The sequence below is a fragment of the Camelina sativa genome, chromosome 16 (genome assembly GCF_000633955.1).
Source record: "Camelina sativa cultivar DH55 chromosome 16, Cs, whole genome shotgun sequence".
Taxonomy (NCBI): domain Eukaryota; kingdom Viridiplantae; phylum Streptophyta; class Magnoliopsida; order Brassicales; family Brassicaceae; genus Camelina; species Camelina sativa.
In genome coordinates, this window is record NC_025700.1 from 749708 (window position 1) to 762281 (window position 12574).

At 33.2% G+C, this 12574-nt stretch overlaps 2 protein-coding genes and 2 long non-coding RNA genes across 7 annotated transcripts; 2 read left to right on the forward strand and 2 right to left on the reverse strand.

Moving 5' to 3' along the window:
- LOC104749100 lies at nt 3119-5058 on the forward strand. Of its 3 annotated transcripts, none has more exons than XR_761322.1 (6): nt 3119-3283; nt 3373-3434; nt 3517-3593; nt 3773-3941; nt 4058-4174; nt 4540-5058. It is a non-coding gene; the product is annotated as an uncharacterized LOC104749100 (long non-coding RNA). The 3 variants fall into 3 exon arrangements; XR_761323.1 differs by having other exon boundaries at nt 3826-3941; XR_761321.2 differs by having other exon boundaries at nt 3766-3941; nt 4540-5057.
- LOC104749101 lies at nt 5513-6708 on the forward strand. Its single transcript, XR_761324.1, has 2 exons — nt 5513-5684; nt 6234-6708. It is a non-coding gene; the product is annotated as an uncharacterized LOC104749101 (long non-coding RNA).
- On the reverse strand, nt 8210-9814 carry LOC104749102. The gene is made up of 7 exons (XM_010470678.2): nt 9657-9814; nt 9486-9560; nt 9342-9399; nt 9093-9148; nt 8825-8887; nt 8661-8738; nt 8210-8547 (listed from the first exon to the last, which is right to left on the reverse strand). The coding sequence occupies exons 1-7, from the start codon at nt 9711-9713 to the stop codon at nt 8290-8292; spliced, it is 645 nt and encodes a 214-aa protein (XP_010468980.1). The 5' UTR covers nt 9714-9814; the 3' UTR covers nt 8210-8289.
- Nucleotides 10084-12201, reverse strand: LOC104749103 (L-cysteine desulfhydrase-like). 2 transcript variants are annotated; one of them, XM_010470680.2, is made up of 2 exons: nt 10682-12201; nt 10084-10448 (listed from the first exon to the last, which is right to left on the reverse strand). In XM_010470680.2, exon 1 carries the CDS (start codon nt 12051-12053, stop codon nt 10689-10691), a length of 1365 nt encoding a protein of 454 aa, XP_010468982.1. In that variant the 5' UTR covers nt 12054-12201; the 3' UTR covers nt 10084-10448; nt 10682-10688. The 2 variants fall into 2 exon arrangements, with proteins under 2 accessions (XP_010468982.1, XP_010468981.1); XM_010470679.2 differs by having other exon boundaries at nt 10084-10452; nt 10682-12200.

The window sequence follows — 12574 nt, forward strand, 5'->3', positions numbered from 1 at the left end:
GAAGCATAGAAGCAATACTAACAATGTAAGTGAACCATCAAGTCAATCTGAAGGTTCAACAGATGTCCATGCTGAGATGAATTCATTGACAACAGTAACTCATAAACTCTTCGATCTAATACAAGAAAGAGAAACAAGACAACAAAGAGAAGCTGAACAAAGAGAGGTCGAGAAGAAAAGAAATAATGTATGGGAAGCTATCAAAGAAGTTCCTAATTTGGAAGAAAACGTTCGTTACGATGCAGTCAAAGTGGTTCACCAATTAGGAATGAAAGAAGTCTTTGTTAGCATGTCCACTGATGAGCGTTATGGTTGGATTAAGCGTAATGTGATGGAGTGATAATTATTATTAGGGGAACACCCTTTCTGCTTTCTCTTTATAAGTTGAATTATTTTTATTAGATGCTTCATGATTTTTTGTCTTCTAATATGGTTGGTTTGCTATTACGTATTGTTATGTCCGATATTATAGGTTGAATTATTTCTCATTCTTTATCATGTCCGACATTTACGTATTGTTATGTTCGTGCATGAACACTCTTTGCAAACCAACCATATTATGGAGATCATGCATGAATTGTTACAAGTATTGTTACGTATTGTTATTGTTACGTATTGTTAGTTTTTTTTTTTCCAAATCCACCCAAATAACTAGGTGGAGACCAAGGATTTCAATCTCTATTTTTATAAGTAAAATATATTTTCAAATCCATCCAAATCCAATATGAAATCAAATCCATACTCAAATCTTTAATAATGAATAAGAGGTGATTTTAATTAGGATTTAGAATTCATAGATCCAATAACACATAATTTTAATAAAGATTTTAAAATGAATGATTGAATAACACATGATTTAACTTGGATTTCTAAATCCATTAAAATCAAGGATCCAATAACCCCCTTAACATATATTCGTATATTGCACACAAACAAACATAGAAGAATAAGCTAAAATTTTGAAAAGAAAATAAGAACATGGTTTATATGACGTTGTGTTGGACTAAAAGATCAAATTTCATATCGGATAATTGATTTTTAAATTAAAATTTAGAGAATTTTTTGAATTGTATCTTGATCATAGTCTTAATTAATGCAATGGAAAAATAGTTCAACACTTCAACTCCTTACCCTACTTAGTACGGGGTTGTTGCTACTTGTTAGACTACTGAGAGGAAAAGAAGGTTTGAAGAGACCAATACAAAGAATTAAGGGTTGATCTAGTCAAGAACAACAAGTCATTGGATTTCTAGTTCAACGCAAGTTAATTAAAGGATGTTAGAAGCTGGTTAATTACCGATGACACATTTATTAAAAAGCTTCATCTTCCAAGGATAAAACAATTCAAGAACAAAACTTAATTGATCATCTTGTATTGACTTGAGAATGTTGAAGTTTTGCGGTACATTCATATTCTTGTGCAAAACAATATCGAATTGCATGGAGTAATACTCAACTTATAAAAATTAATTTATCTATTTACTCAAAAATAAATACTCATTTCTAAGCGAATTAAAATAACCATACTCCAAAAAGAAAAGAAAAGAAAAACTACCATACGTCCATACCCCAAACAAACATTGCCTTCAAAATTACTCCACAAATTTCTTAGGCTGGAATATTTTTTGTAATATTGAAGTTGTGTTTAATAAAATAAATATTTTTACATTGACTCATGAAAAGGATAAAGGAACTATATACTCTTCTTAGAAAGCAAAGAAGTTCTGAGTCATATAAAAGCTAAAATTATCATTAAGTTTTTTTTTTGGTTGAAGCATCTCCACTAAGCTTTCTCTAGAAAAAAAATGTTGTTTCATGGAAATAAATCAAAAATAATGCAAGAATATTAGAGACAAAACATTATGCATATTAACACAATAAAGTTGGGAAAATCAAATGGTCCAAAAGATACGACGCGTAACAACTCTATCAGTTGAATAATTTCGAGAATTTATTGTGAAGAAAGTTACACAACATATATTTCCAATGTTTGGTACAAAATGTCATAAACATTTTTAGATGAATCCAACTAACACCCTCGTTTATTTCTAGTACATTCTACGTTTCTTATTAGTATTTTTTAATAAATCATTTTGTAATAAAAAAAACATAGAAATAATGTAATTGGCCTCAAGAGATCGTAACTTCATTAAATTGTCCAACAAACAAGAGAATGGGACAAACTACCCATGCGTGTCCCATTTGTTTCTTTCTATGGTATTTTCGTGTTACATAAATATTTCATATGCGAACGTACACACGTATTGATGATATTTATGTTCAATCAAGTTGTTAAAAGTAAACCATTTGTTTTGTTTTTACTTAAAAGTTTTGTAAAAAGTTATGTCTCTTAGAATGTAACTGGCATTTGACAAGGGTTATAATAAAATGAAATACTTTTTCTTTGTAAATTATTTGTGGACATCCATTAAATCTTGTGTATCATTTATGTTTTGACTGCTTTATGCACTTAAAATTGGTGTATGATATAGATTATCATGGTATAAAAACGTTGTACCAGGAATATTTTCTAATCATGAATTATATATACAGTTTGGACATGAAGGTTCCCTTGTCGTCACGCCCAATGCTTACAAGCAAACATTGAGTAGATGTTAAGGGAAATTGATAGGGACCATCATGAATACACAACTTTGTGATGACATCAAATTTAAATAGGCCACTTGTTCATTCATACTTTCTATTCTAAGTATTAATCATAGTTTTTTTCCAAAGAATTTAATAATTTATTGTAGCAGCTGAATTTAAAAGACCAGGATCAATCTTATTAGTGGTTGTTGTTATCTAAGCTGGGTATGAAAATATTCAGAATAAATTGTAAAAGATTTTAATGTGTTTTAACTTTTAACTTTTTTTTTATCTGACACTATCATTTTTTGCATGAGAGAAATCTCAAATATATTCACCACCACCGTACATGTGAGAAAAAAAAGTACATTTAATGAAAATGAACAAGCCACACATCCTTTTATCTTATAAATCACAAGTCATCTGACCAATAAATATTTGCCAAATGGATTTTTAGACATTTAAAAAATTAACAAATATAAAATCAACTAAAAAAACTAAAAAAACTTCTTGACAGTTTTACAAACAATCCACGATCCTCATCCTTCTTCTTCGCTCAGGATCTCTCTTTCTATATAACCTTTATTTACCAGATTTGACACATAAACATCAAAAAAATCTCTCATTCGATCCCAATAAACCCTCTACTTCCTCTGTTTGAAAACCCTAATTCAAAATTGGGTTAGTTTATACAGTGAGTACTTTAACACTTTTTCACTCAACAATTTCAATGTTTAAGAGATTTGATTAAAAAAGAATTGATTTATGTATTGTTTGTTATAGGGGCGAGGAAGATGGAGTGTAGAAGATGATCGGAGCAAAAGTCTAAGCCAAAGTTAACAGAGGTATTTTGGCTATATATACAGTATATCTTTATCAATTGTTTGCGTTTTTTTCGGTACTTACAGATGTTTGATATAACAATAGAACAATACAATGAAAGGGAGACTCTTCAACTCCACTGCATCCTCTTGACGGGAAGAAAACATGCAAAACTCTGAAAGGTAACTTTTTCAAAATTCCTTCTGGCAAAAACAAAAAAGTTTACTTTTAAGAATGGTTGGAATAGTTTGAAATTTGATAATGCATTATGTTACCTCAAATTAATATGTGCTGCTGTGATTCTTCAACTATGCTTTCACTTCAACATGCTGTTTTGATTAGTTTATTTACTAGATGTTAGATGGTATAGTCATGTCTGATGTATCAAATTCCTCATCAATTACGGGTGAGAAGAGATAGAAAACAGAGTGATTCTGAAAACAGATGGTCAAACACGAGAACATAACACAAGCACCAGAGTGATTCTGGTTTTTTCAAATCAAACCCTTCACGCCACATACATTTTTGAGGTATCACATTTGTAATATGTCAAGATTTATATATCTTTTCGTTTTGCACATACTGTTCTGGGTCTTAATTTCAATATCATTTTGATTTATAAGTTGTGAATTTTCCAATTTTGTAGTATTGATCATGTTGTAATACATGGTTTGGTGGGAAACATTTTCGGTTGAAGAATATATGAACCACTTCAATGGAACAAATCGTGATTACTAAATTGTTAGATCGTGACCAACTCAAGGTAAACTGTCAATTAATTTTCCTTTTGTTCTCACTTATCCATGATCACATATTTGATCAAGTGGTCTATTATTGATTGTTTAAGTTTTTGAAGAAATCAAGCCATTTGCACATGTCATACATTTTGCCTTGAATACACCACTTTCCCATTCCTACGACTTATTTAAACAAAATAACATTTATAGGTTCCTTTAAGGAGCATATGAACTTATTTCTTTCCTTTGTTTTATACATCTCTTTTGTAGATTACTTGATATACACTTAATAATTTTCAAATCTCTTTGTTCTCTGTTGCAAACAGATACCTCTCTTTCTCTTTTGTATATCTCACTATCTCTACTTTTATGTATTTGTTTTTTTGGGCAGCAACAAAGTTAGACATAAGAACTCTTGGAGAATACCTGGGAAGTAACAACAAAACAGAAGAATTATTATGCATAAGATCTACAGCGTTAAGGTTCTCAAACATTTTTGTATCAAGCCGTTGAATCTGGTTCGAAGTGTGAAATCTCTAGACCATCCACCATGTTTCCGATCGCAGACACAATTGTTTCTTTTCTTACTCGCCAAGATTCGTGGGTAATATTAAGATGAGAGAAGTCCAAAAGTGAAGTTTGCCGGAAGAAAACAAACTTATCGAAAAGAAGAGTTCTCAGTGTGATTGTTTTACACTTTTACTTCTACACGTGTACTTATTCTCTACATCCCACCTAATTATATTAGCTGTCTCTTTTTTTCTCCCTCTCTTAAACGTTTTTTCATGAAATTTAATTTAAGTATTCTTCTCAAATTCTCTTAAATGTTTAGGCTTTTGTAAAAAATTTCAATTATTAATATTTAGTTAAGTATCAAATATTACGTCCGTGCATAGCACGGGCCATCGTACTTGTAATATTAATAATCGCCAAAAATCATAGAATAAATACACTTTTTGTTAATACTAGTATTTTGCTTTACTTTTTTTGTCGTTAAATTATTTTACTGGGATAGTTAGATTATTAATAAATTTTTTTCATTAAATTATTTTGACGTTCTTCTTTATATCATACATAATGGGCCTTACCTTTGGGCCTCTCTAGCTTATAGAGTTTTTGACTCGGTAAAAGAATGACGTCTCATATTGTTCCAACGTTCCGTTTGATTTGACATGTGACAGTAACACAATAGCAAAATATGAACGTTGTGAAACGGTAACATTTTCTAACGTTTGAAAATATAATATTTTACTGGGAAATAAGAACGTTGTAAAACGGTAACATTGAAAATAAAATATTGTATTGGGAAATATGAACGTTATGACTCTCTCTATAAATACTCCCCCTTCTTCGCCCTGAAATCTGAGACCTCCTACTCTAACTTGAATAACTTCTTTACAAATTTCGAATACAATCTGTTTTTAAATCCTTTTAGTTCTGTTCTTACCACTTGAGGAGCTCTCACTCGAATTTCTCCGTCTACACTTCTCATCACCGGAAGAGAAACAAAGAAAAGCATCCACGTTCTCGTACAAGGTAAATACTCTTTGTCTAATTCCTCTAGTTTATTTACCATTTAAGTGGTTCTTGACTTCTTGTGTTAGATTGTTTACCTCTTCTTCATCTTTTATGGAGTTGTTTTGTTGAACACCAAATACAAAAATGCTCTGTTTTAAAATCCATTTTACATAATATTGTTGTCTTGACTTCAACTATACGTGTGTGTCTAATGAACTTATTTTGTTGGCTATATAAGTGTCTTATTAGTTTTTTTTGTTGAACACCAAATACAAAATGCTCTGTTTTAAAATCCATTTTACATAATATTGTTGTCTTGACTTCAACTATATGCGTGTGTCTAATGAACTGATTTTTTTGGCTATATAAGTGTCTTGTAAGTTTTTAATAATCTGATTTATGTTTCTTATAGCTAGATATTATATGTTGTGTCTAAGAAAACATAGAATGAAGTTCTTTTTTTTTTTTTAACGGAAAACAAAGGAAGAATGGGTTTTGATTAGTAGAATTGACAAACGGAGAAAACGATTGTGATGAAAACTGATTTTCGTTAACTAATTTTTGCAGATGGGTTGAAGGAAACAAAGCCTTTAGGGACCGTGTCCAGCGTAAATCTTCTGCTTTGTGAAGTTGACAAGAGCAACATTCATAGCACTATTTGTATTTTTTTTTTCCTTGAATACATCCGTATGTTGTGTGTGTTTAAATGTGAATGTATAGATGTATGTATAGATGTATAGGATGTGAATATGTTTGTATAGATGTGTGTATAGGATGTGAATATGTTTGTATAGATGTATGTATAGGATGTGAATGTATAGATAGATGTATGAATAGGATGTGAATGTATAGATAGATGTATGTATAGGTGTATAGGATGTGTAGCGTAGAGAGAGAGGGACACACGAGTGTAGAGGGAATGGTTGCAGCGTAGAGAGAAGGACACACGAGTGTAGTGTCACTAAGAGTATGAATAGTTGGAGCGTATGAATAGTTGCAGCGGGGCGGATTAGTTATTTCGCATAAGAGATTGTTTGCTTACCAGGCCGTAAAATCAAAATATTTTTATAAAAAATCTAGAAATATCATATAAGAAAACGTCAAAAATGCAAAAAAAAAAAATTTAGTCGATAAAACTTTTAAATAAATGCCAAACAAACTTAGTCAAAATGAAAATGCCTAATATCAAACCAAAAATAAACTTTTAAGCAATATGACAAGCCCAAACAAACATTAGTTCAAGGTGTAATTTCAAATCTCAGGAGTACAAGGAAAATGAATGAAAATTGGCAAAAAAACAAAAAAAGGCTTAGTCAAAATGACCAAAGCAAATATGGACATCTCAAAGCAAATATGGATATCTCAATTGCTATAAAAAGAAATACAAAAAAAGACTCAAATAGGGAAAGTAAAACAAAAAAAATAGCAACTGAAGTGAAGTAACTAGAAATAACTTTTTCTTGAAAAAATGGCCTATCGTCTATCATTTCATTTTTTGTATCCATAAAATAATTCATACTAATAAAAGAAAATTTAAACAACAGAAGAAAAACATTAATAATCCATTTTTCAAGTCGAGAGAGCATTTAAAAAAGTATTTTTGTAACCTATATTTCTACAAACTCCTTTTATATTTTACATAATTTCTTTTAAATAATTAACCATGCTTCTAAAGATTGAATGAACTTATAAGATTTATAAGATTTGTATTAAATGAACTTTGCTTAAAATAGATTTATAAGAAACTAGAAATAGCTTTTTCTTGAAAAAAGGGCCTATCGGCTATCATTTCATTTTTTGTATCCATAAAATAATTCATATTAATAAAAGAAAATTTAAACCATAGAAGAAAAACATTAATAATCCATTTTTCAAGTCGAGAGAGCATTTAAAAAAGTATTTTTGTAACCTATATTTCTACAAACTCCTTTTATATTTTACATATTTTCTTTTAGATAATTAACCATGCTTATAAAGATTGAATGAACTTATAAGATTTGTATTAAATGAACTTTGCATTTTGTCAAGTCAGTAAAGATTAGTTATTAGAAACTATAAATAGTTTTTTCTTGAAAAAAGGGCCTATCGGATATCATTTCAATTTTTGTATCCATAAAATAATTCATACTAATAAAAAAAAATTTAAACCACAGAAGAAAAACATTAATAATCAATTTTTCAAGTCGAAAGAGCATTTAAAAAAGTATTTTTGTAACCTATATTTCTACAAACTCCTTTTATATTTTACATATTTTCTTTTAAATAATTAACCATGCTTATAAAGATTGAATGAACTTATAAGATTTATAAGATTTGTATTAAATGAACTTTGCATTTTGTCAAGTCAGTAAAGATTAATTATTAGAAACAATCTCGTTCTTCCATGACACACGAATGAAATTCCTCAAAATTATAATCATCTCACAAAAATTCCCAACGAGTTTTAGATTATACAATTTGACTAAACCCTTTTGCCTAACCGACAAGAATGCTGATGTAATTGCGGTGGTTAAGAATAGAGTCATAGTGGAGAAAGGAAAGAATGAGACTTGAAACCAAAAAGTTTCAATGTTTGGATTCATTGAGAATGTTTACAGATTCTTGTGTCAGTAATACAAAAATGTTAATCATCGTCTTCACTTTCATCACTATATGAGACTAAGCCTAACCCTGTTAGCAGAGGTTCAGTAGTTTTACCTGTAACATTGCCTTTTACGGAATCTAAAGAAGTCCGGTCGATTTGGCTAGCTGTTTTTTCATTCCCTGGGATCTCTTCCTCTTCTTTCTCAGTCGCCTTAGCCTTCTTCAGTACTGGCTTGACTTTTACGATTGCCTTAAATGGACGAGTTGCAGGATTTCTTTTCCCGGTTGGTTTTTGTTCCTGTAAAAGAGATCAAGATATATATTATTATCTTGTGATTCAAAATGCTCAAATGAAACACTTGTACAATTCTATCGAACATTCCAATTTGAACCATTATGAGAGACACTCACCTTGGTGGTTGGAGCTGGTGGTGGCGGTGCTGGATCCTTAAGTTCGTGAATGATAGCTGATCGTGCTGCAACCGCTGCCTAAAAATTGAACCATAATACAGTCTTAATCTAGCATCTTTAACTTTGTTAATTGTGTGTTATTCAAGATTCAAAAAGAAACTTACCTGGAAACTACGAAGTTGCTCTTCTTCTTCATTTGCCATTTGCCGTTCATATTCCCTCTTTGACTATAAGCAAAAAAAAAAAAAACAAGTGCAAATGAGGCTGTTATAACCCCAAGGATTAAGTCATCAAGTCAAGAGCTTAACAATACTAACACCAATATCCACAATGGTCAAGCCATATTTAGTCCATTTACAATAAACTAGTTAAGTACTCTCACTAAACAGGCAAGAAAGTAATTAGCTATCCATGAAAAAAGAAGTTGCACACCATCTCCAGTTTATCAAGAAACTCAGTCTCATCTTCATCCAGAGCTTTAGGTGGTCCTGGAATAATCCCAAATAGAAAGAACGGCTTTAACGAGGCGTAAGGTATAGTTTCAGAAAGGAAGACTAATCCAAATTATCTCGTAAAACTACACACTACAAAGGTTCTTCTTAACATAAGAAGAACCAATCACAGCTTAAAACAACAGAATTAATACTAATACGGGTGCGCAAAAGTAATAATGAGACTCACTATGCTTGAATCGTTCATTAAACTCAGCGTCCTTCTTGTCTTTGTTCTCTTTCAAAATCTGGAATTGATATATAGGTCAAAGAACACATTTACAAGTGAGGAAGAAGAAGAACGACAATGGAGGATGGATGAAGGGAAAAAAACCTCGAAGAGAGCCCTGTCTCTCTGGAATGTTCCATCTTCAACTCTTTCACCTCCTTCTTTCTTCGATTCATCTAACTGCATCACGAAAGATTAAAAAAAAAAAAATTTTAATCGAATTTTAGAAAGCTAGGGTTTCGATCGAGACAGAGACAAGAAACAAAAAAAAAAAACCTGGTCCTCCGAGACGAAATTTAGTAACCTAATTGGTTTCGCTGTATCTTCAGCCATCTTCTTCTTCTTCCTCCTCCTCTACGCAAACAACTCAATCACACCGCAAACAACTCAATCACACCGCTTTGCGTTAAGTTCCGGTGAATCTTTTTTAACTCGCCGGATTCAACAAGACTCTTTCTCTCCGAGAAACCGCCCGATGGATGACGCGTGTCCGTCATAACTGCGCGATGGATTACACGTGGCATTATCTGATTAAAATCTCAAGAGTTTTAAATTCTCCAGAAATACCCATAGGTTTCCTCATCTATTTGGGTTTGACCCTACAGGTTTCATCTGTATCAATTTCGTACTTTTGACTCTTTACTTGAAGATTGCACTTTGAAGTAGGTGAATAAATAGACTAAGATGTCTAACGAACGAAAAGAAGAGAAAAATTATGTGTTATTACAAGTTTCAATTAAAGAAAAATTATTGGAATTTTACGAAACAATATTTGAAAGCAAGAATGTTTGAGGAATATAAAGGGGGGCATCATTTTATTTGCAATAATCATCATACAGTGCCCGTTAAACGTTTTAAAAAAACTGATAAAAAGAAAGGGCCTCTCAAGGTTATTTATTAGCTTCTTCTTCTTCTTCCATTGCAAGCCGCTCCTCCACAAGCTCATTAATAAAGTTACATCCGGAATCTTTGCCCGTGGCTCTTCCAACGCCTTATTGTTACACCGGATTCATGTGTTTGATCTATGAAAGAGTCTGAATGAGGCTCTTGTGGATTATCCACATATATCTATCTGCCACCAAACCAACATCTCTGATTAGAAGAATGCAATGGCTTAATCCCTTAATGGGTTTGATTCATATACAATCAAGCAAATATCACCTAGAACATGGAAACAGATCTAAAGTTGTTTGCTTTTACAGTCCACCATTTTACTAGATACAATACCAACAAGGTAAGAAGCTCTTGTGTTTAGAAATCTACTCTTAGAAGATAAGCAAGATTGTGAATTTGAAACATACCTGATTACTACACTGCGGAAAGGTTTTTACAAGTCATCTGATCCTTGACCAGCTCTGTTATTGCGTCTCTCAATCTCTCATAATCTTCTTGTTTATTATAAACCTGATGAGAAATCCGAACATACGCAGTAATTAGTCCACTCTCTTCGTCTTTCACTCCTTCCTCGCCATCCCTCAATCCGAGAAAATAAACAGGAACCTCGACTGAGTAATGCACCCGCAGATATGACCGCAACATAGTAGAATCTTCATCACTTTCAACACAGAGTATTGAAGGTAGACCGATCATAACCATCCCAACACACATATCAGGAGGTGACCCGAGATTTGTTCCCCAGGCATTAGCCAGCATCAAACCCATTCTAACAGCCTCATCATGGTTCCTAATCATTATCCCTTCAATCCCTCCCTCAAATCTGTTCACAAACTCCATCACAGATGGAACCACAAGCTGCGAACTGTAATCCCTAGTCCCAATCCAGGCACTCTCTATAGGCAAACCATTTCCAAACTCATGAGACACCACAGGGTGATGAACATCAGACTCAGAACTACGTTTCTTACAATAGAAAAACGCGATAGAGGGCGGGCAAAAGAACCATTTATGCAGGTTACTCACATAGTAATCAGCTCCGATATCTTTAACATCAACTTTAACACTACCAATGGCATGAGCAGCATCAACAAAAACCTGCTCCACACCTTCTTCTCTGCAGATTTGAACCAATTCTCGTACCGGCATCAAAACACACGGCATTGACGTTATATGGTCAATGATAGCTAACCTAATCGTTCTACCATTCGCTCTACCTTTCTCTAATCCTTGTCTAAACACCGAGATAATCTCCTCGTTAGAATTTACAGGAAAAGGTAGCCTAACCTCAACAGTAGAACCTCCCACACGAGAGACGTAAGCCTGAATCGACTTCTTCACACTCTGAAACGCACAGTGAAACATGACTACGGTGTCTTCCTTCTTGTAAATCCCTTCGGAGAAACACCTCCCCACTTTCTGAAGAACAATAGCAGCGGCAGTGGTGGCGTTATCAACGAGCGAGACCTCGTCAACGTCATCGGCGTTGATTAGGTCACTGATCACAGTTCGAGAAGCGAGGAGTCCACGACGGAGACCGTTGAAGTAGAACTCGTCAGGCTGACGGAGAAACCGAAGCTGCCACTCACGCTGCGCCTCGAGAACGGATCCAGGACAGCACCCGAAGCTTCCGTTGTTGATTCGAGCAATACCGGTCTGGTGGTGAGCGAACTCTGACCGGATATCTGACTCGGTTATTAACCCAGCGAGGCGCGGCTTCTTCGGTGCGCGGTGATTGTGATTCGATGAATCGCCGTTACGCCGCTCGTCCGCCTCCATCGGAAGAAGCTAGGGTTTCTTTTTCTCTGGAAATCCCCAAATCGAGAGAGACTGTGGTTGTTTTTTTTTGTGGGTCAAATCATTTCACTGTTGATACGTCATCGTCGATTTAGTGGTGCGGTAACACTTTTGCGCTTCCCGACAATTCAGAAAAAAAATTTCAAAATTTCAACATTTTATTTATTTATTTGACATGTGATGATCGTTTGCACCTTGTTAGATTTTTATTTTGTTAATCATAATATAGGTGTATAAAATTTCTCATTAATTAAAAATATTAGGATTTGGACCGTCATTTAAAATTTGGGCCTTAGTGGGCCAATATAAGGTAGGCCTACTATTAGACATACGAGATTAGCTGACGATTAATAAAATAGCTATTCATTCCATCACCTAACCATTATTATCAAATGGATCGAAGATTACGTTAGTTTATAAACTAGGGATCGGACCCGTACGTACCCTAGTGCCGGATGTTTTTTCTAAATATTTTTTTTCAAGATTTTGGATCTACACTTAGG

What these genes read in the sequence shown, in the direction of transcription:
- LOC104749102 (XM_010470678.2), bottom strand. Translation starts at nt 9,713, where the DNA reads ATGGCTGAAGATACAGCGAAACCAATTAGGTTACTAAATTTCGTCTCG. An exon ending in GAGACAGGGCTCTCTTCGAG is followed by an intron (nt 9,400 to 9,485) that starts GTTTTTTTCCCT and finishes TATCAATTCCAG; the next exon opens with ATTTTGAAAGAGAACAAAGA. An exon ending in CACCAGCTCCAACCACCAAG is followed by an intron (nt 8,548 to 8,660) that starts GTGAGTGTCTCT and finishes TCTCTTTTACAG; the next exon opens with GAACAAAAACCAACCGGGAA.
- LOC104749103 (XM_010470680.2), bottom strand. Translation starts at nt 12,053, where the DNA reads ATGGAGGCGGACGAGCGGCGTAACGGCGATTCATCGAATCACAATCAC.